General features: G+C 41.3%; 2 protein-coding genes across 2 annotated transcripts; both read left to right on the forward strand.

The window, feature by feature from the left end:
* Positions 1-4,951: 4,951 nt before the first annotated feature.
* On the forward strand, positions 4,952-8,726 carry LOC131224295 (amino acid permease 3-like). Its single transcript, XM_058219820.1, has 6 exons — positions 4,952-5,144; positions 6,949-7,182; positions 7,270-7,363; positions 7,449-7,663; positions 7,787-7,926; positions 8,016-8,726. Exons 1-6 carry the CDS (start codon positions 4,952-4,954, stop codon positions 8,673-8,675), a joined length of 1,536 nt encoding a protein of 511 aa, XP_058075803.1. The 3' UTR covers positions 8,676-8,726.
* A 10,703-nt stretch (positions 8,727-19,429) lies between these two features.
* Positions 19,430-21,563, forward strand: LOC131236603 (probable receptor-like protein kinase At1g11050). Its single transcript, XM_058233890.1, has one exon. It carries the CDS (start codon positions 19,442-19,444, stop codon positions 21,383-21,385), a length of 1,944 nt encoding a protein of 647 aa, XP_058089873.1. The 5' UTR covers positions 19,430-19,441; the 3' UTR covers positions 21,386-21,563.
* The last annotated feature ends 1,293 nt before the right edge of the window (positions 21,564-22,856 follow it).

The following is a 22,856-nucleotide window of genomic DNA, read 5'->3' on the forward strand; positions in this document are numbered from 1 at the left end:
CCATTCTCATTGGCATGAACTAAAAACACAAAATATCATCCAGATGATGGCCTTAGGAATATTTGAACGGTGGACGTTCAATCCCCACTGTTTCATGTTATGTATCCCACTTAAGTCTTAGATCTGCCTTACTTTTAGTCTCACATCCTAAAATCATCTGATAAAAACAGATGGACGGAGTGGATTTCTCACAAACATCATGGTGAGTGCCACGTGGCTTCCAACTGTGGTCGGCGTGGTCAGCAATCCACCTTCATGCATTTCTCAGTCACGACCTTTAGATAAGATCGATTCCTTCAGTGCTTCCTGATAGGGATTTTCTTCTCATTGCTGGGTTCGATGAAATCGAACTAGCTTCGATATCATCGAATATTTTCGAGATTTTTCACCCCTGATCGCTGGACAGTTTTGGTCCGTTTTCGATATCATCGAAGGACCTTAGATGAAATCGAAGATTGTCATCGAAGGACATTCGATATCATCGAAGAGTTCGCAGATACGATTGCGGAAACGCAGATTCTGTGATTTTTGCTTCCTATTTGGATTCTACCTCTTTCTATTCTTATATATTAGGGTGCATTACAGGGTATTCTAAGGTTTCTTAAAGGTTTTCTAGGAGGGCTTAGGGCTATCAAAGGTAAGAGAGATAGAGAGAAAGAGTGAGAGGAAGCTTATGGAAGGGAGATTCTGCTCGTAAAGGTGATCTACTTCGCAGTCCACGTTTCAGCGCTTCTACGTCCTCATGATCGGTGAGATCCCTCTGTTTTTCATTATTCTCTTATTGTTCATTCACTCCTGCATGAGTGAAGAAGATTTGATCCAAGCGGTATGTGCTTGTGATCTGTTGTAACATTCTGTTTTATAGTGGATTGTTAATCTGGACGAGGTCTCGTGGTTTTTACCTCTTTGAGGGTTTTCCACGTAAAATTCCCTGGTGTCATGTGATTTATGCTTTGATTTATTTCATCGCTTTATTATCCCATAATTCTAGTTTGTTTTGGGAGGCTAGATTCTAAGGTTTTATGCAAGAGCCCCAACAAAGTGATATCAGAACTAAGTTCATTGAACGGAGTGGGATCGATTCTGAATTCTGGAAGGTGGCTCATTAAGGATGATCATCCTTAATAGTTCTAACTGGACCATATGGAAGGATAAGATGGAGGACTTGTTTTATTACAAGGACTTATATTCTTCAATTTTAGGCATATCAACAAATCAAAGAATATGTCTGATGATGATTGGAAGAAGTTGGACCGGAAGGCGATGGGGTATATTAGACAATGGTTGGACGATTCCGTATTCCACCATGTGTCTATGGAGACCTCAGCTACTAACCTATGACTGAAATTACAAGGGCTGTATAAGAGGAAGACAGTCGACAATAAGATTTTCTTGATACGACAACTTGTAAATCTCAAGTTCAAAGTTAGTGGTTCTGTGACTGAGCACATGAATGAGGTCAGCAATATAGTGAACCAGCTCTCCGCTATGAAGATGGTCCTGAATGATGAATTGCAGGCTTTATTATTGTTTAGTTCATTGCTTGATAGTTGGGAGACCATGGTGGTGTCTCTAAGTAACTTCGCTCTAGACGGAAAAATAGTCATGGAACAGTAACCAGTTGTCTCTTTAATGAAGAGACAGTGAGGAAGTCTCAAGGGTCCACTCAGCAAGAGGCCCTGTGACACAGGAACAAGGGAGAGGAAAGAACAGGAAGGGCGGGAAGGCCTGAGATAAATCAAGAGGTAAGTCGAGTATCAGGAAGGATGTTGAATGCTGAAATTATGGCAAGAAGGGCCACTATAAGTATGAATGTCGTAAGAATAAGAACGACAAGAAAGGAAAAAGAAATGATAAAGAAGATGAATCAGATTCCACTGTAGTCACTTCAGATGGCGACGTTGTAGTTATTCTTTTAACAGATCATGATATTTGTCTCACGGCTACGAGTCAGGACATCGACTGGGTGATTGACTCAGGAGCTTCTTTTCATACGACTCCACGCAGGGACTTCTTCACAAGCTATAAGTTAGGTGACTATGGAACCGTGAAGATAGAAAATTCTGGCATATCGAAGATCGGAGGGGTTGGTGATATTTGTGTGAAGACCGATGTGGGCTGCACATTGGTTCTCATGGATGTGAGGCATATCCCAGACCTTCGCCTCAACTTGATATCGACGGAAAGGTTGGATGACGATGGTTGGTGGGCGCTAGAAGCTCATCAAGGGTTCATTGATCGTAGCCAGAGGAAAGAAGTGTTACACCCTTTACAAGACAAGTTTCAGTGTGTGCAAGGGTAGGTTGAACGCAGCGGAAGATTCAGCTATTGACATGTGGCATATGCGTCTAGGCCACATAAGTGAAAAAGGGCTTCAACTACTAACGAGGAAGCGGCTCCTTCCAGACGTAACAGGTATACCTCTTAAAACCTCTATTGATTTTTTATCAGGAAAACAGCATAGAGTTTCATTTATTAAATCTGTTTCTCATGTTAATAAAGCGCATGCATTAGATTTGGTTTATTCTTATATTTGTGGTCCTATGAGGACAAAAAGCTTGGGTGGGGCATTGTATTTTATCACTTTTATAGATGATATATCTAGGAGGGTTTGGGTTTATGCTTTGAAATCCAAGGACGAGGTCTTTTGTGTGTTTAAATTGTTTCATGCTATGGTCGAGAGAGAGAGAGAGGTAGATCATTGAAGTGCATCCGCACTGACAATAATGGTGAATACATTGGCGACTTTCATGAGTATCGTAAGTCCCTGGGTATACGGCATGAACAGATGATTCCCAAGACCCCCCAGCATAATGGTATAGCTGAGCGAATGAATCGCACCATTGTAGAGAGAATTAGATGCATGTTATCCCATGCGAAATTGCCCAAGACATTCTGAGGAGAAGCAATGCACACAGCAGTATATCTGATAAACAGGTCTCCATCAGTCCCGTTGAATGAAGAAGTGCCTGAGAAGGTGTGGATTGGACAAGATCTATCGTACAGTCATCTCAGGGTATTTGGATGCAGGGCATCCGTTCACGTACAAAATGACGAGAGGTCCAAGCTCGATATGAAGATCAGGCAATGTGTGTTCTTGGGGTACGGTGATAAAAAGTTCGGTTACAGATTGTGGAATCCGACCGAGAAGAAGCTCGTCAGGAGCAGAGATGTGGTTTTCTTTGAAGATCAGTGTATAGAAGACATTTGTAAGCCAGAGAAGAACCAGCCTAGTTTAGGTGAGCTAGAAGACATGGATCCGATTATTCCTCCCGCGATGCCTGATGACGAGGGAGTATAGCAAGGTGCAGAGGACGAGGGAGTTCCTTCAGAAGATGGACCGGGGGAGCAACCCCCACTTGATCTACCTGTTGAGCCACAGGTGAGGAGGTCATCTAGGGATAAACAGCCGTTCAAGAGGTACTCGCCGCATGAGTACATTATACTCACTGATGGAGGAGAGCCAGAAGATTATGCTGAGGCCCTAGCCGACGAGCATAAGGAGGAGTGGTTGAAAGCTATGCAAGAGGAGATGGAATCCTTACATAAGAACCACACCTATGACATGGTGAAACTGCCTAAGGGTAAGAAAGCTTTGAGCAACAAGTGGGTGTTCAGAAAAAAGGTTGAGCAGAAGAATTCACAGACGAGGTTCAAGGCCAGACTTATAGTGAAAGGGTTTAGTCAGAGGAAAGGCATAGACTTCGAGGAGATATTTTCACCACTGATGAAGATGACATCCATATGGGTGTTGCTTGGGTTGGCGGCTAGCATGGATCTGGAGATAGAGCAGTTAGATGTTAAAACTGTCTTCCTCCATGGTGACCTGGAAGAAGAGATCTACATGCACCAACTAGAAGGGTTTGAAGTCAAAGGCAAGGAGCATATGGTGTGTAGGGTGAAGAAGAGCTTGTATGGGCTAAAACAAGCTCCACGGTAATGGTACAAGAAGTTCGACTCATTTATGTTGAAGCATGGGTATGATAAAACGGAGTCGGACTATTGTGTGTTCACGCAGAAGTTCTCAGATGGTGATTTCTTAGTTCTGCTGTTATACGTTGATGACATGCTCATCATGAAAAAAGATATCAAGAAGATCGACAGGCTAAAACAGGAGTTGGGCAAGTCGTTTGCGATGAAAGACTCGGGCCTAGCTAAACAGATCCTAGGAATTGAGATAACATGTGACAGAAATAGTAGGAAGCTTTCGCTGTCACAAGAGTGGTATATTAAGAAAGTCCTAGAGCGGTACAATATGAATGCAACGAAGTCGATCAGTACTCCACTGGATGGTCACTTCAGATTGAGCGACAAGTAGTGTCCCAAGACGAAGGCAGAGGTGGAAGAGATGCAAAAGATACCCTACGCGTCAACTGTAGGAAGTTTGATGTATGTTATGGTGTTTACAGGCCCAAACAAAGCATATGTGGTTGGTGTTGTCAGCTGGTATCTTGTCAATCCTGACAAAGAGCGTTGGGCAGCGGTGAAGTGGATACTGCAATATCTAAGAAGCTCATTCAGGTTAAGCCTATGCTATGATGATGGAAAATCTATGTTAGAGGGCTATACAGATGCAGATATGGCAGGTGACATAGGCTCCAAGAAGTCCACATCACGGTTCATGTTCACGTTTGCAGAGGGAGCAATCTCTTAACAGAGCAAGCTACAGAAGGTCATAGCATTGTTGAAGACAAAGGCTGAGTACATTGTAGTCATAGAGGCATGTAAAGAGATATTTTGGATGAAGAGGTTCCTACAGGAACTTAACTTAAAACAGGAGCAGCACGTGGTCTATTGCGATAGTCAAAGTGTTATACACTTAAGCAAAAATCCAAGTCAGCACTCCAAGTCGAAGCACATAAAGATTCGATATCACTGGATCAGGGGTACTTTGGAACAAAAGGTGTTACAGCTTGAGAAGGTCTACACGGACGATAATGGGTCAGACATAATGACCGAGGCTTTGTTCAAGAGCAAGTTTGAGATTTTTAGAAACCAGACTGGCTTGAAGAAGATGAATTCCTCTGAGTCGAAAAGGGGGACATTTGATGGAGATTTTCTCCTCATTGCTGAGTTCGATGAAATTTTTGAGATATCATCGAATATTTTTGAGATTTTTCACCCCTGTTCGCTGGACAATTTTGGTCTGTTTTCGATATCATCGAAGGACCTTAGATGAAATCGAAGGTTGTCACCGAAGGACATTCGATATCATCGAAGAGTTACGCAGATGCGATTGTAGAAACGCAGATTCTACGATTTTTGTTTCCTATTTGGATTCTACCTCTTTCTATTCTTATATAATGAGGTGTATTCCAGTGTATTTTAAGGTTTCTTAAAGGTTTTCTAGGAGGGCTTAGGACTATCAAAGGTGTGTGTGTGTGTGTGTGAGAGAGATAGAGAGTGAGAGGAAGCTTGTGGAAGGGAGGTTCTACTCATACAGGTAATCTACTTCGCAGTCCACGTCTCAGCGCTTCTACGTCCCCATGATCGGTAAGATCCCTCTATTTTTCACTATTATAGTGGATTGTTGATCTGAACGAGGTCCCGTGGTTTTTACCTCTTTGAGGGTTTTCCACGTAAAATTCCCTAGTTTCGTGTGATTTATGCTTTGATTTATTTCATTGCTTTATTATCCCATAATTCTGGTTTGTTTTAGGAGGCTAGATCCTAAGGTTTTGTGCAAGGCGCCCAACACTTCTGACCTAGTATGGTGGAAGTTCGATTGCTTTCTCTTCAGTAACTGCTAATAGATATATTCTCCATCAAGTTGAAGGAAATGTACACGTGGCTTAACCAGCCAACGTTGAACGTTGGTCACTTCATGAACGCAGATCGAGGTGAGCCCCATGGTCAATATCGAACCCACCTGTCTGGATCGCAGCTAATCAGCATCCCGGTCATTCCATGAAATCCGATTGCTTGCCGCAACTCGACCGGCTGTGCACTAAGATAACTTACAACAGGTTGTGATATCTGATATGATAAAAACACGCAGGCACGTGAGACAGGCTGCATTTTAAGTTAGCCAACAATCCGTAATAAGATATGTAACTCCAATCTTTCAAAGAAACGAAAAAACAAAAACCAAATGCTTTGGGGCTACGGAGGGAACCTATTCACTGCCTATACATAGGGGATGAGGATTACAAGACTATCCACACTCGTCACTAGTCCTTGCACCTCTCTCTTTCTCTGTCACAATCTACTGTGGTTGGGAGAAATGACGAGCGAAGGAGAGATAGAACTCATAATAGAAAAGGTAAGAGATCAACTGCTGTTTGATTTGTGATTTTCTAATAATAGTATAGGGTTAGGTTCTAGGGAAGGTTTCTATATGGGTGTTCAATCAAAAATGTTTCTTGTGGCAGGACTCCCTTGAGTTTTCTATCTGCCTCATATTCGGACTCATGTCTTAACATGAGCTGGCGAAACTGATGGACAGAGAGGATGTCACATGAACATGGTGATGCAGTCCATAGAGCTACCACCATGGACCACTCCCTACTGGTGGGGCTTACCGGAACGTCATGTCCCCCATTTGGGTATAGGATCATGTCTAATAGGGATTAGGTCTTATTGGAATTGCATCTCTCTCTCATTTCTCACATTTGGTTTTGTATTCTTCTCTATTTGGTGGCTTCCTAAGATGGATGAGAATGAAGTGCAGATACAACGTCCTTCCCAATGCTCTAAAGACAATGGCCACATCGAAAGAACAGGTGGTCTTCATCAATTCAACTTCTGTGATTCTCTTTTACTCTGAACTAGTCTTCGGTTTGTTTCAAGTACTAGTGCTACTTGCAATTAGTACCTGAGACTTGTTTTCCATGCTACCCAAATTCCAATTTGGGTTGCTACCAAACTCCGGATTACAAGTTTATAAAAATCATTATCCATAGTTTTGGTGAATGGTATTGATAGAATTGAAATTTTCATTGGTTGTAGGAAATTTTTGGATTCCAATTGCCCATGTAATCAGGGTTTCGATCGGCCCTGCAGTGCCGTTCCTGGCATGGGCCATTGCACAGCTGGGATGGATAGCAGGGCCCAGCCTCATGTTCCTTTTCTCCTTTGTGTTCTGCTACTCTTCCACCATCCTCGCTTACTGCTACCAGTCGGGTCATCCTGTTACCGGCAAGAGAAACGAAACTTACATCGATGCTGTTCGGGCCAACCTTGGTAATGTTCCTGCTTTCATAACAGAATTCATCGATGGAAAACAGAACAAATGGGAGAAAAATAAATGACCAATGTTGAATATTTCAGGTGAAGTTAAGGTTAAGATCTGTCATGTGTTTGAATACCTCCATCTGCTTGGTATGGCCATTGTTGCCATGATCACAGCGTTGATCAGCATGATGTATGTCCACCAATCATGGCCCACTCTATTTATCCAATTCTCATTTTTCTTCTCCCTTCATTGACATTCTGTTCCGTCCCATCAGGGCGATCAAATGCTCCGACTGCTTCCACGAGAGTGGAGAGAAGAACCCGTGCCACATGTCGAGCAATCCTTACATGATTGTGCTCGGCGTCTTCGAAATCATCTTCTCTCAAATTCCCAATTTCGAGGAGAATTGTTGGGTCCACATTATCACACCCGTCATGTCCTTTATCTACTTAGCCGTCAGCCTATGTCTCGGAGTAGCCCAGGTCGCAGGTTTAGATCTATTCTCTTTTGAAATTCTGCAAACTGGAAGTAAAACAAACAGAATTGCAATTCCAATAAAAAAGAATTGTAATATCTTATTCAATTCAATTTCTAATTTTGCTTTATTTTCAGCTAGAAGGAGCTTCAAAGGCAGCCTGACTGGAATAAGCATTGGCACAGTCACACAAACTCAAAAGATCCGGAGAAGCTTCCAAGCTGTCGGCGACATTGCAGCCGCCTACTCTCATTTGACAATCCTCATCAAGATACAGGTTACTATAGAAACATCATAAATGCCAATCATCTAATCCAATCTAACCCAAATGCCAATTCACTCAAAATGGGGTTCCAATCTTGACAGAACAAAACCAAACCGCCACCTTCAGCGGCCAAAACCATGAAGAAGGCCACCCTCCTCGGCCTCACCATCACAACGGCCTACAAAACTCTCTGCTTCTGCATTGTCTACGCCACGTTTGGCGACAGCACTCCCACCCCCCTCCTCGCCGGCTCTGGCTTCTACAAACCCTTCTGGCTGCTCGACATCGGAAACATGGCAATCATCATCCACCTCGCCAGCGTCTACCAGCTCAGCTGCCGGCCCTTCTTTGCATTCGTCGAGGAGTGGGCCAACCAAAAACGGCCCAACAGTAAATTTATCACAAAGGAGATCCCAGTCAGCTTCTGCACCTACAAACTCAATCTCTTCCGTCTGGTGTGGCGGTCCATCTTCGTCGTGGCTACCACCATCATCTCCATGATCTTCCCATTCTCCAATGATGTAGCTGGAATGGTCGGTGGGGTAGGGTTTTGGCCACTTACCGTCTACTTCCCAGTAGAGATGTACATTGTCCAGAAGAAGATACCCAAGTGGAGTGCTGAGTGGGTGTGCCTCCAGATACTCAGCTTGGCCTGCCTCATCTTCTCGGTAGCCGCTTTGGTGGGGTCCGTTGCAGGCATGGTCCTTGATCTGAAGCTATATCCACCGTTCAAGATCATCCATTATGACCCCTTTGCCTAGCGTCATGTTTATGTTTTATTTATTTTATTTTTATTTATTTAAACACGCACACACACCCCCTGCACTCACGCCGAACCTATGGATACTCGAACCCTTGACCCGGTGTTGAAACTCCCGAGAGTCTATCACCCAAGAAAGAGTAAGTATCCAATATAAATATTCTTGCTTTGAAATAAGTAGGGGTCCATTTAGTGCGTGGACCAGTATGTTAGAAATGTATCTAAGCAGGCCATAAGGTTAGCCTGAGACTGTATATATAAATATTCTTGCTTCAGAATAAGTTGGGTTCATTGAACATGTGGACGAAGTTGCTAGAAACGTTGGGCACGTGAGAATGCTTAACCCAAGATTTTTCACCCATTGCTTAAAGTGTGGTCCACTTGATGAGCCAACAAAACTAATTATTAGGCGGGGGCATCTACACAGTGGTACCCATCCACTGAATGGATTAGATCAAGTGTCAATGTGCCTGGTGGAACATGGCATATTACATGAATTGCCTTTTGCAGGTGCATGTGCTTAAATAAACTGCCTCTAAATCGGAAGCCGATAGCGTGGTGTGCCACCTTCATGGTGGGTTGACGTCACCAAATTCGGTGGGCCACACCATGATGTATATGTTATATCCACACTGTCTATCCATTTTTTTCGAGATTATTTTAGTACATGGCCCCAAAATTAAGGCAGATCTAAAACTGTAGTGGACTACATCATAGAAAGTAGTGCAAACAATGACACCCACTATTGAAAGCTTCCTAGGACCCACCATGACATTTATTTGCCATTCAACATGTTCCAAATATCATCTTGATCCAAAACTTCCATGTATTCCACTTGAGCTTTGGATCTACTTTACTTTTCGGCCATGACCTAAAATGATATTGCGAGATGGATAAACAATATTGTGAACACATACATCATGGAGAGACCCATAATACTTGGTGCCGCAAACACACCACCAAGGCTAGTTTTGTGTGGTTTGTGGCCCACCTTCAATGTTTACTACCCATTTTTTGGAGCACCTACTGTTGATGCCGATTGTCCCCACCTTCAATGTGATTTGTTTATTATGCTGGACCCACCTTGGATGTAAGCCATTCAACATTAGGGGTCAACCACCCATTCTATAGGCTCAACTTGATGTAGGTCATCCGTCATATGGACTCATCAATGTTAATTGCCCATCATGTGCAGTCCACCTTTAATGTCCATTGCCCATCATGTGGTGCTCACCTTCGATGTGGGTCATCCATTATGTAGGCTTCACTTACATAGGTTGTCCATCATACAAGGCCACTTTTGATATGAATTATTCCTTATGTGAAGAGAAAGAATACAAGAGCAACAAGTTAAAAAGTAACAAATACTTGGTCCTTTTTCTTCTGATGCCTATAAACAACTTTAATGTGATAAGTTACCTTTAAAATTATAGTTACAAAATTAAATTTAAAAATAATTTTTTTACAACAATAGATAGAAAAACGTTACTTATGAGATGGTACTCGAATGGGCACTTAAGTAATTTTAATGAGTAAAAGCTTTAATTCATTTCGTTGGATGTTTGTGTCATCTAGCTTTTCGAGTGCCACTTTGACATTACCATTTGGTATTACATGACAGAAAAATTGTATGGATGAAATTGTTTAGTACATTGCAAATATAACATATTCACTAATTTGAGGTATTCAATAGGATTTAATGAAATTCAAGTCCTATGAATATAATACAAAATTCTAATACATTTCAATTATAGCTTATTAAATACAATTAAGGATTCCAATTACACTTTGTTTGAATATAATTATGAATTGGATTTTGTTTATCTCCAATTATAAGTTTCCAAACAAGCTCTAAAAGTACTATTAAAAGATTATGAAATTAATGAAAGGCAATTTTTTAAAAATATTATTAAATCAAACCAGTTTAAATACTCAAGGATAGAAGGAATCATAAATTTAAATGACATCAAAAGCTATTGATAATTTCATAAATTAAGATATATGCAATAGAATAAGTTTTGGAAAAAATCAAAACAAAAAAGGCCATTAAAGTAAATGGCATACCATTAATTGAAAGTGTATATGCAAGAGACACAGAGTTACTGTGGTTGATAAAGTTGTTCAACAAAAATTTAAAAAAGAAAAAGAAAAAAGAAACCAATGAGTATTTAAAAAGCTACACAATCTATTGTGGGGTTAGATTTATGAATCATACTATAAAACTATCATGGGCCCACGACAAATGTATACACGTACACACACACACACAGGAAAAAACAATCAGCTTCATTTCGTACCTAAAAACTCTACCATGAAACTATTTTTTCCACTTATTCAACATATGGAAAAATAGCTTATTGATAAATCGAGTTCGTTTTTGCACGAGGCAACCCTCTTGATGGGCCAGCCTCGATCACCTGTTGGGGTATAAAGACTCATGCACCGAAAGGAAAAGGGAGCATTTGGCCAGACATTTCCGGTCTCGTCTTCGGAAAGGCAAGTGGTCCAAAAGCTTTTAACTGAAAGAAAAGCGAGTATTTGGCCTGACATTTCCTTATCTTCGGAGAAAAGCTTTTAGCTGTGCCAATGGACTATACCTTTGCACCCGGAAGTTGTATGCCTAGAACGCGTATAACTCAAATCCATCCGTCCAAATATTGGCCCAATAATTGATGGTCTGTAAATAAAAAATTACATGGAGTTCCTATCCTAAATGGCCCACTCTTGGACATCTGTGGATGGTTGAAGTGAAAATCATTTAGAGGCTTGGATTTAACAAACAAATGTCTACTAATCTAAATTATAATAATATAATTAAATCCTATTGTGGATTTATCACTATACACAGCGTGTGCCCCATTTTGAATGCCTGGAGATAAGTTAGAAATATTGCACATGGTCAATCTTTTAGTGCATGAGCATGATCCAGCAAAGTCTATCAGAGTATAAAAAAAACTCCGCATCTTCCCGCGCAGTCGTTCGTTGGCTGGCCTTTCAGTGTCGGTCAACCGCTTTCAATAACACGTTGGAGTGCGGAGTGCTTTCTCGCATCTATCGCGATTCAGGTTTTAGCGTATGACATCTCTGCAACTGGAGCTCACATGATGAATTGTCAGATGATTAGAACCGTTTGTGTTGTGTAATATCGGCTTTAACGACCACCATAAGAAATTTAATGTGAATGGATGATTTTAGCCATCTTTATCTGTAGATGAATTTAGAACCATTGAAAGAATCACTTTCAATCACTCACGCTTCAACTCTAAAGATCGAAGGTTAGGATCATTAAAGAAGCGTTATTATTCGTGAATCGGCTATCTGTAGTAGAAAATAGAATATGTACGGTACAAATGATCGGACCATTTCAACACGTAGGCCATGGTGAGTTGCGATACACACTGCAATCTATGTTGCGACAGATGCCAAATGAACTCAAGATGAGGTTTCCTGAGAAAGCATCTGAAGATGCTGTGAATCCTGATGCTATAGAAGAGAGGGTGCATTTAACACATTTGTAGGGGAACGGATTGGCTACTCCCCCTGCCACCGGCCATTGGCTGGTGGTCGGTGCTCCGTGGGCCCCACCATGACGTATGTGTCTCATCCATGCCATCCATCTATTTTTATAGATTATTTTATGGTACAAAAGAAGAAATGAGGTATATCTCAATCTCAAGTGGACCACATTACGGGAACAGTGTTGAATGAATGTTGACCACTAAAAAATTTTTCCCTTCATCTAGGTCTTTATGACCTAATCAACATATTTGATGTCAAATAAACAGTATAGTGGGCCTCATGAGGATTTTAATGATGGATATCCAATCATTCGTGTTTTCTTATGGTGTGGTCCACCTAAGATTTATATCCCTATAATTTTTCATTTCAATCCTCAAATGATCTGTAAAAATGGATGAACGGAATGGATGAAACACATACATCATGATGGGGCCCACAAAGCACCAGCCATCAGCTACGGAGCCGGTGTCAGGGGGAGTAGCCAATCCGTAGCTTCCTGCGAAGGCATATGAAAATGTCATGAATCCTGATGCCGTGGGTTCCGCTGAAACCTTTCGAAATAATATAATAAAAATTAATGATCTATTGGAGTCCATGCACGTATACTTTTTCTTACTTTTATTAATAAATGTTTAGCTTATATTTTTCTTTAAAACTTGGGTTTGTAAAAGTGAAACTCTTTAAAACCCTTAAATTCCACACTACTTGGAGAGAGAAAACTAGAAAGTTTTTATAAGCATTGAATTCTCTAAAATTCCTAAAATTTTTAGGGCTTGTTTGGATGCCTGTAAATTCTTTTAAGTTGTAAGTGACTCCTGTAAGTCACTTACAAGTGAAAGTTACTTATAGGTAAGTAAGTTAGTTTTTCTGTTTGGGTATTCTGTAAGTTATTTATAGGTAAAAAATTATATATTCACATCGAGCAGAACTTGAATTAGGGAATCGTTTCAAAATGTTATGATCATATAGAAATACATGGGATCAAATATGTAATTTTATTAAGCCCATCAAGATGAATATTTAAGTTAATTTTTAGGCCAAACTAATTATCAAGTGAGCCATAAAAGCGGGCCCATGAATTCAAAATATCTATAATATGGAGCAATAACTCAATTTAAGCATTGATAAGAAACTTAAAAACATTAAGTTAAGAAATATTAATTCATCTTGAAATTTGAATTCATTTCGCAAATAAATCTAAAAATTAAGGAATTATTAAGTCAAGAAATACATACCATTAAGCATAAATGGTCCATATATAACAAAATCAGAATTATCATTGCCGTCCAAATTTTAGAATCCAAATGCATGAAAATAATTAAATAAAAATTAAAAAATAAATGCATTATAAGAATCCAAGAGAGCATATTAGGATATGATCTGTGTGGCCCACCTCAATATATTAATATATAAATGCATAAAAAGAATCCATATACCACCCACCTTAATATATTAATAAATAAATGTATAAAAAGAATCCATCTTAGGTGGACCTCACCATTAGAAACAGGCAAACAGCCCATGGGTTCATTAAACTAGTCACAACTGTTTCTGTGGTGGGGTCCACCTGAGATTTGGATTAGCTTAATTTTTGGGACCACGTCCTAAAATGAGCATACGCTCTTTACGTAATGTTTTTTACTTGAAAAAAACATATGAATTTTTTAAGGTAAATGGGAGTTTGTTCTTAAATGACAGCAGCAACAAAGTAGCATACGATGTAGGTGCACCCACCTTCTAGTGATCTAGATTATATTTCTGGTGTGACCAACTAATGAATGGATCATGAATGAAGGTAACTTCCATTAAACAAACCAGCCATCTGATGAGTGTACATTGTACCATTGTATGTATACCACGGGACATTTCTTACTTTAAACCATCCATAGTAAACAAAGTGGATGGATGGGGTGGATCAAATACATAAATCACGGTGGATCAATCCCTTCTGTCAAAATGCTCAGCTGAGCACGCATTGGCACAAGTTCTTGTGAGAACTTTTTGAAAACTCATAATACGTTATGTTAGTGCAAAATCTGAATGGTCCACATGATGAAGCACCCCATGAAACTCCCATAGCCCAACTTTTACATTGATCCAAAACTTTAGTGGACCATGGCAAAAGAAAATAGTTTTCTCTCTTGATTTTCATCTCACTTTTCTATGGCCCACCAGAGTTTTGGATCAGGGTGAAAATTAGTCCCTGAAGGTTTAATGGGATGTTTCATCACATGGACCTTTCGGATTAGAGTCCCATAGCAAGTGTGGAAAGGTGCGCACGAGCACGGTGAGCATGCCTATGTACGAGTAACACCTAATCCACTCCCGTTTTCAAAGCGGAAAAAAGGAAACATTGCGATCAAACCCTACCGTTTAGGAGATTGCAGAGAGGGAGGGCGGTCGTTACAGACAGAGAAAGATTGCAGAGAGAGAGAGAGAGAGAGAGAGAGAGAGAGAGAGAGTTTCTCCATCTTCCCCTCTTTTTAAAAATCTAATCGTTGAGCCTGTAAGTAGCTTACAGGGAAGTGACTTCTTACCCCCATCGCCCTGCAGTTTTTTGGTAGATTTACTTACTGATGAATTTTCTCCCCCAAACACCACCTGTAAGTGACTTCCCTGTAAGTCACTTCCCACTTACCCAACTTACAGAGATCCAAACAGGCTCTTACAGAGTAAGCATGATCATCATGTATGTTCTAGTGTGGAGCAGTGGAACACACGTGTGTGCTTATGTTTAGGCTCACGCTTGCACCCGTGCATGCACAACTTGGGTAGTGAGGCTATAGAAGCATTAATGGCACACTCTGCGCTTCTTCATGTGTACATGTGGTGCTACAAGTGACTCTCCCACACAACCTTTCACGCACCAATTCGCTGTGACTAGGACAAGTTAGGGCCAAGCCGGCTCTGTGGGTTATTCATCTCTTTATTCAAAATGAACAGATATTCCTTTAAGAACTGTTACAGAAATAACTCTTCAAAAATGTATTTTTGTGAATTCACATAATACCATTTATTCTCTTTAAAAAAAATTGTGAAAACAGAGGATTAAACACGTCCTGTATTGCTCTTTCCAATGGTCATAATCCTTCATTTTGATTCTTCATCGTTTTTTCTCTACAAATGTATTATGTATTGAAAAATACAGTCTGCCAAAATTGAAAAAAGTTATGTATCAGAGTTCCTGTCATGGTTTCTTTATAATTGATGCACATGTCATGGTTTCTTTATGATTGATGCACATGGAACTATTAAAATTTAAATTTCTCGTTGGATGGGCCATTGAACATCTTAACCTCATATCAGCCTAAAACCATACTCTAATAGTGCATATATTTGACCAAAAAATGGAGTGCACAACATGTGTGCATTCACGCAACATGTGTGCATGCGTGAAAGCAAACTGAAATAACAATATCCTCTTCTAGCGCACGACTTTACTTTCTCTCTTCCATTTTCTTTATTTTGGAAGAATCGAACTCACCTATAATCTGGGAAAAGTCTTCTCTGGTCTATCTAAACCCATCATTAGTAAGATTGTAATTGTCTAATGTAGAATCACGTAGAACAACGTCCAACAAAAAAAACGAAGTGTCTAACTGTAAACAATCTTTATATTATTTTCTTCATAAAAATAATTGCTTCAAAGCTTATGCTGACTTTTGAGACATTTAAGCTAAATGTTCAAATCAAAAGATACATTTTTTTAATGCATAAGAACGATATCTCTTTTTTATAGGCATTTCTATTATTCTTATTTAATGAAGTGTGGAATTGTTAAGATTTTATCTCATTTAGGATTGGTTAAAATAATATATTAGAAGTTTTCTATTTAAAAAATTATGAATTTGCATAGCCCTTCAATCTCAATAAAACTCGGTGAAAATGGAGGATCTATCATTTTCTCTCTACAAGCACTTAAAATGTGTTATCTATATTATATTTTAAATTATTTTAAAATAATTAGTGTTTCAAAATATCCATTGAGACGGGCCATGGTCATAGGTGCACATGTGCCCTATGGATGTGTCTTTTCACATTAGTTCGAAAGGTTGCAACCTTTTATATTTTATTTTAAAAAGTCGTGTCATTTTAAGCCTAAGGGTCGCACCAATTAGGTTTAAACCCAATAATCACAACCCTTTTTAAAAGGGCATTTCTACACCTTTAAGGTGTCTTCTCAAAGTCTATAAATAAACTTATACTTTTTTGTTTTAAGATGTATTAGAAAATTAGGTTTTCTCTTTAAAAATTGAGTTTGAGTGCTTTCTAATTCGGATTAAGACTACAAGTGGTTTGAACTCATGTACAGTGAGTGCACCGCTGGGATCAGGTCATAGTCGTTGTATTCTAAAGTTTGATTACTTTGCAAACCTATTGCACTTGGGACGTCGTGCAAGGGAAGCAAATTTGACTCACGTTACGCCTCGACTTTTACAAACTGATAAGTTTTCTATTTTCTCATTTTAATTTTAATTTTATTTTATCTAAATAGTTTTCTAAACTCCATATCCCAACAATCTATTCATAAAGACAGTTTACCCACATCGAAGAAAAAAATTATAAAGTTCTTGCAGTAGTTTCTTTGTGATTGCTACACATTGTATTCTGTAAGCAGTATACAATGATCTCATGCGATGAGAGGGTGCAAATAATATTTTATTCTAAGCGTATTAGATATGTGCTTCAGAGCTTTTTATATATATATATATATATATCGACTTTCGTTACGTGCCATCCATATTTCCAACATTCCCAAATGCTTATGATAATACCTTCCTCCCCTCCAACCCAGATTTGAGGATGACAAGATGGGTAGGGCTACTTTCCCGTAACTGGGTTGCCACCCAACCGGACCTTCACCCTAAAAAAACAACCCCATGCACTAAAAGTACCTATGTGGAACATTCCCCAGCACAAAAGGTACCCATGTGGAAGGGCCATTTTTCAGTTATCCACTAAATTCATTAATTTCCACATTAAACTCATCCTATGCAAACATTCACCTTAAACATTGTCAGTCACACAGGCCATACGTAGGTTGAACGAAGACGTACCCCAAACATCTCGTATGCATGGACAGGATTGGAAAGGTTTTACCCTACGCATCATATATAGGAGGGGAATGACATGTGATGAATTGAAATTGGTATTGTAGCAAAAAGGGCACTTACTACGTACAAAGGCCACTACTGTAATGTTTGAGCTCTTAGTTGAGTGGAGTGCAATTACACTACGGACGTTGGTAATATATATCATATTCAAACAATGGGATGAAGCTGCCAATGATTTATGTTCAAAACTGGGCACATGCAAAAACGAGTGATTGTCAGGTGGAATATGCTGATTTACAGAGACAGCTAGCTGTGCGACTTTATAATGTTACTCGATTTACAGTACGTTACGCCCATAAAGGGCCATCCAAACATAGCTGGAAGGAAAAGAGAGTGTTTGGCAAGACATTTCCTGCCTCTTGGGAGAAAAGCTTTTAGCTGTGCCAATGGTTACTTCCACCCGGGAGTTGTATACCTAGCATGCCAACCGTTCAAATATTGGCCGCATACACGAAATTCATGTCTTAAATGGCGCCACTGGCGGACATATGTGGAAGGTTGTATGATGTAGAGCGGGTTGCATATACTTTCGTAGCAAATATGGACCCGAGAAGCTTAATCGGAGGCAACCTTAAATAATTTGTATCTCACATAATAGGATGAGTTTTTTAACATATTATATGTAATGTTGGATAGGAAAACCAGCTCAAGTCAACCAACCCGTCTATGCTGGATTTCCCACGCCAGATTTGTGAAATTTCACCACATCGACAGTCAAAAGTCTTATTTATTTTTCATTTTTACAATAAATAGTAAGTTCTAGTTCAACCTTTAATCCTTTTTAGTCATAAAAGTTGCGTACAACATGAAAGGGCTTAGAAAAGTAAGGATAATAACATGGTTGGCCAAAATATTTGACATTTACTATATTTTTTAACTAAAAACCATAAAGTCCAGTAAGAATAGAGTCCATCTGTAAATGGTAAGTTTACTCTTTATGATAAGTTTTGTTTTCATAGTGTTTTAGTTCAGAGTCTAGGTCTAAAATTCCATTCTAAGATTTGAGCTTATTATTTAAATGGTTGTAATTTCCTCTTTTATCATCATTCTCGGTAGTTATTCCAAGACGGTAATCCACTTCATTACGTTCCTCCTTGCACGGATATGTAAAGTCGATGAATCCAAAATAGGATTTGATTATGTAATTATTACTTCGATGACAGTCAAAGCCAACGAGCATCTATCATATCTTCATGCGCAGTTGTTTGTTGGCTTCACTTTCACTTTCGGTGACCACCTACAATAAATCACACGTGGGAGTGCGCTTTTGCCTCTATTGTGACGCAAGTTTCAAGGTCTGTCGCTGCAAATGGGGCTCATATGATAAATGGTCAGATGATCATAAACATTTATATTATCAAATTTATTCTATAAGACCCACTAAAAGAAATATAACGCGAACGGATGATTTTATCCATCACTATATGCAGATGAATGCTCAAAAACTTTTTCAATCGTTCACATTCAACTCTAAAATTCGAAGGTTAGGATCATTAAAAAAGCATGATTAATGTCAAATCTCTTATATATAGTAGAAAATAAAATATGTACGGTTCAAATCATCGGACCATCACAACATGTGGGCCACAATGAGCAGCGATAAACGCTGGATCCTATCTCGCGACAGAGGCAAAACGAACTCCATATGAAGTTTCGTTGCCAACCGTCCCGAACTCGCGCAAATGAGACGGAGAAGCGCCCTCGCATGAAACATTCAACGATCCAGCATAATTGTAAGATCCTTTACATTCATCAGTTGTTTCCCACCGTCAAAATCTCATGGAAAAAGAATCCCAACCATAAAATAGAATAAACTAGAAAATTACATACGATACGTCCATTTTTGTGATGCATATACAACCAATCCGACAGATGGGCCCAACTGAAACACGGATCTTGTTATAATCACGGATGAACTGATCAGATAAACGACTCCGATCCCATACATATATCCCATGTCTCAAACGTACCCCAAGAAATCTCTCTATCTAACTCGCGCGACTTCTCCTCTGTCAAATCGAAACACGTGCATTTTACCATCACCACGGCCCGCCAACGCTGATTCACGACCCAACCGATGAAAACCACATCATAACATATCCAGAAAATGAAATGCGAGTATACCAAAACAAAGATGAAGAGGAATTCCATATCCCCACTCCTCTTCTCTCTACTCATCTTCTTTCATCTATCTTCTGTATACTCCTCTCCATCTCCACCGGCTTCCCTATGCCCGATCGATCTCAACTACGTCAAAACCTTCCCATGGGACACATCGGCCTGCGAAGATGGTTCGCTGCAAAGGAACAACGATCACTGCTGCCAGACACTCCTCAGCGTGTTTGGGATGGGCCTTTCCCAAAACCTGAAGGACACCGACATGTTCCAGCTACCCAACATAGCTTCGGCATCCGCCTGCCTCGCCCAGCTCCAGTCCATGCTCAATTCCCTATCCCTACGGTCGTCGCTGGTATCTGAGTGCTTCAACGACTCAGCTGAGTTCGTAACGGGATATTCGAATTGTGCAGGCATCGCCACCATCCATGACTGGAGGCGTGTAGTGGGACCTACAAGCCTGCTCGACTCATCGTGCAGGGGGGATCTGTCGGATCTGACGTCATGCCAGGGGTGCGTCAATGCAGGTGTGAAGGTGCAGGCTCTGCTGGTGGCAAAAGATCGGAACGCGTCTCATGAGACCGAGTGTTTCTATTTCTCCGTCCTCTACGCGGCCGGTATAGTCAATGGGCTTAGTCCCGAAGACACCGAGAACGCTGCGTGTATACTTGGGCTGGCGTTGGCAACATCGGAGGGGCGGACGAGGAGGTGGGTATACGAATTGATATTCGCGCTCGTCGGCGCGCTTGTGGTGGCAATCGTGGGGTCTGGATCGATCACGCTCTACATCTGGTGGAACAGATGGAGGAAACGGAGGGCGGCTCACACCCAATTCGTTGGCAGTTTCAAGGCTAAGGTGAAACCGAACACGGGTGCGAAATGGTTCGGGATCGGAGAGCTGGAGCAGGCCACCAACGGCTTCTCGCAGAAGAACATGATCGGCCGTGGTGGGAACGGTGTAGTCTACAAGGGGACCCTTCTTGACGGCTCCCAAATCGCCGTCAAGAAGATTCTCGATCCAGATTCCAAAGCTGACGATGAATTCTCTAATGAGGTTGAGATCATCAGCGGCATCAGGCACCGGAACCTACTTCCACTGCGTGGTTGCTGTGTGACGAGCGATGATTTCAAAGGCAAGGAGCGATACCTTGTCTACGACTACATGCCCAATGGCAGCCTCGACGATCATATCTTCTCCGTTGCAGAGTCCAGTGACAATCACAAGACGAAGAAACCACTGAATTGGCCACAACGAAAGAGCATTATAGTAGATGTTGCAAAGGGATTAGCATACCTTCACTACGGCGTGAAGCCAGCAATCTACCACAGAGATATCAAAGCAACAAACATCCTCCTCGATGACGAGATGAAGGCGAGAGTGGCAGATTTCGGGCTAGCGAAGCAGAACAAAGAAGGGCAGACGCATCTGACTACTAGAGTCGCCGGAACGCACGGGTACTTAGCCCCTGAGTACGCCCTTTACGGCCAGCTAACAGAGAAGAGCGACGTTTACAGCTTCGGCGTCGTGATTCTTGAGATCATGAGCGGGAGGAAGGTGTTGGACATGCTGTCATCGTCGACACGGCCTGTCTTGATCACAGACTGGGCTTGGATGCTAGTGAAGGCGGGGAGGACATCGGAGGTGGTGGACGAGTCGGTGCGGGACGGCGGGGCGAAGGGGATCATGGAGAGGTTTGTGCGGGTGGGAATTCTCTGTGCACATGTGATGGTGGCATTCCGGCCTACCATTGCTGATGCTCTGAGAATGCTGGAAGGTGATATCGATATACCGGAATTGCCTGATCGGCCACTGCCCCTTGGCCATGAGTCTTTCCGTTCTCCGACGTTCTCTTATTACAATCCGTCCAGTGATAATTCAGTGCTCCTTGGCCGTGAGTCTTTCCATTCTCCGTCGTCCGCTTTTTACAATCCGTCGAGTGGTAATTCACGCAGGAGCATCTAATCTAGGCTACTTTTCTTGATTTTCTGGTGTCTACCTTCATGTATTCGTGGGCCACCAGAAACTAGTGGATCGCTGGATATAACTGTTGATTAATTAACAGGTCGCCCAAGTCACAGATGGCTGTTGCTGCTTGGGACTAACGATTGAAATTGTTATGGATTTGTACTTATATCAAACATTCATCATATATTCTTTTCTTTCACTTAAATATTACACAAGTTCACTTGAATCTGTCCTGACTCAATTGTCTGCGGCCTGATGTGATGTATAAGTTATATACACTCCTTTTCATCCATTTTGCCTTTTCATCTTTAGTGCAAGAGCTCAAACATACAAAGATTGAAAGATCAGGTCGACCATATCACAGGAAACAGTGGGGAATGAACCTCATAATTAAAAACTTTTCAAAGGCTGCCGGAATAGTTTTGGATCAATCGTTATTTGTCTTTTCCTCTCATTTAGATTTGAATCACCTTATGAATGGGTTGGATGCAAAGATAGAAAACAAACATCATCGACGGCACTAGAATCTTTTAAGGCCAGGCGTCATTTGAGACCCTGGCTCGAGCAGGGGACCCTCCGATGCCAAAGTCAGGCCTGGACTCGGGGTCTCAAAGTATTGAAAGGTTTTTAGAGGGAATTTGTTTCGTACCTCTCAAGGTGACAGGGGTCCTCCTTTTATAGCTGCTGGGGTCCTCCCGATATTGAGCGCGGGATCTTCTCCTGATATCACGGAGATAGGATCGTGCCCATCTTGAGCCGTCATCCGATCCCGTGAGCTTCGGGGTCGGAGATCTTATCCCAAGATATCCGGGATGAGATCTGACCTAGCGACGGTCGGTCTTGTAAGGTGGTCCGCCCGACACATGCCCGGAACGCTGATAAGTCGTCCGAACCGACTCAACCGTTGTCTCGGTTTAGCGAACCATGCCTCGGATTTGACACATCCTTCGGTGACCCGAGGTATTAAGTCCGAGTTCCGAGGCATTAAGTCCGAGTCTTCGGACTTGTATTTTTGTCCCCAACAGTAAGCCCCCCTACTCCGTGTGCTTCATATGACACTAAGGAGTAGCGAGTTTGGAGTCGGTTCGTAACTCAGTCCGAGATGAGTCGTGGTCATTAAATGCATTCCGTAAGGCCTTTGATGGGGGACGGTTCAGCTCCTGACATCGCATGCGCCGTCAGCCGTCAAATCGCACATCCCGCCAACGAAGATTGGACACGTAGCAAAGGTATTATTGTCGCCAGTCGACGTGCGCCACGTGTCGAATGAGGGAATCGATGCGGGCGTCGAATCATTTCCCCATTAATTGTCTCTGCCGTATGGCGACCTTATATAACGTCAGGGGCCCCGCACTTTAAACTTTTACTGCTCTTGCCATTCCCGCTCCGCATTTTCTTTGGGGTTTGCATAGCCTTTCATCTCCTTCTTTTCGTTTCTCCTAACCGTCGGTGCCTCTTTCCGCCATTT

Source organism: Magnolia sinica, chromosome 2, assembly GCF_029962835.1.
Source record: "Magnolia sinica isolate HGM2019 chromosome 2, MsV1, whole genome shotgun sequence".
NCBI lineage: Eukaryota > Viridiplantae > Streptophyta > Magnoliopsida > Magnoliales > Magnoliaceae > Magnolia > Magnolia sinica.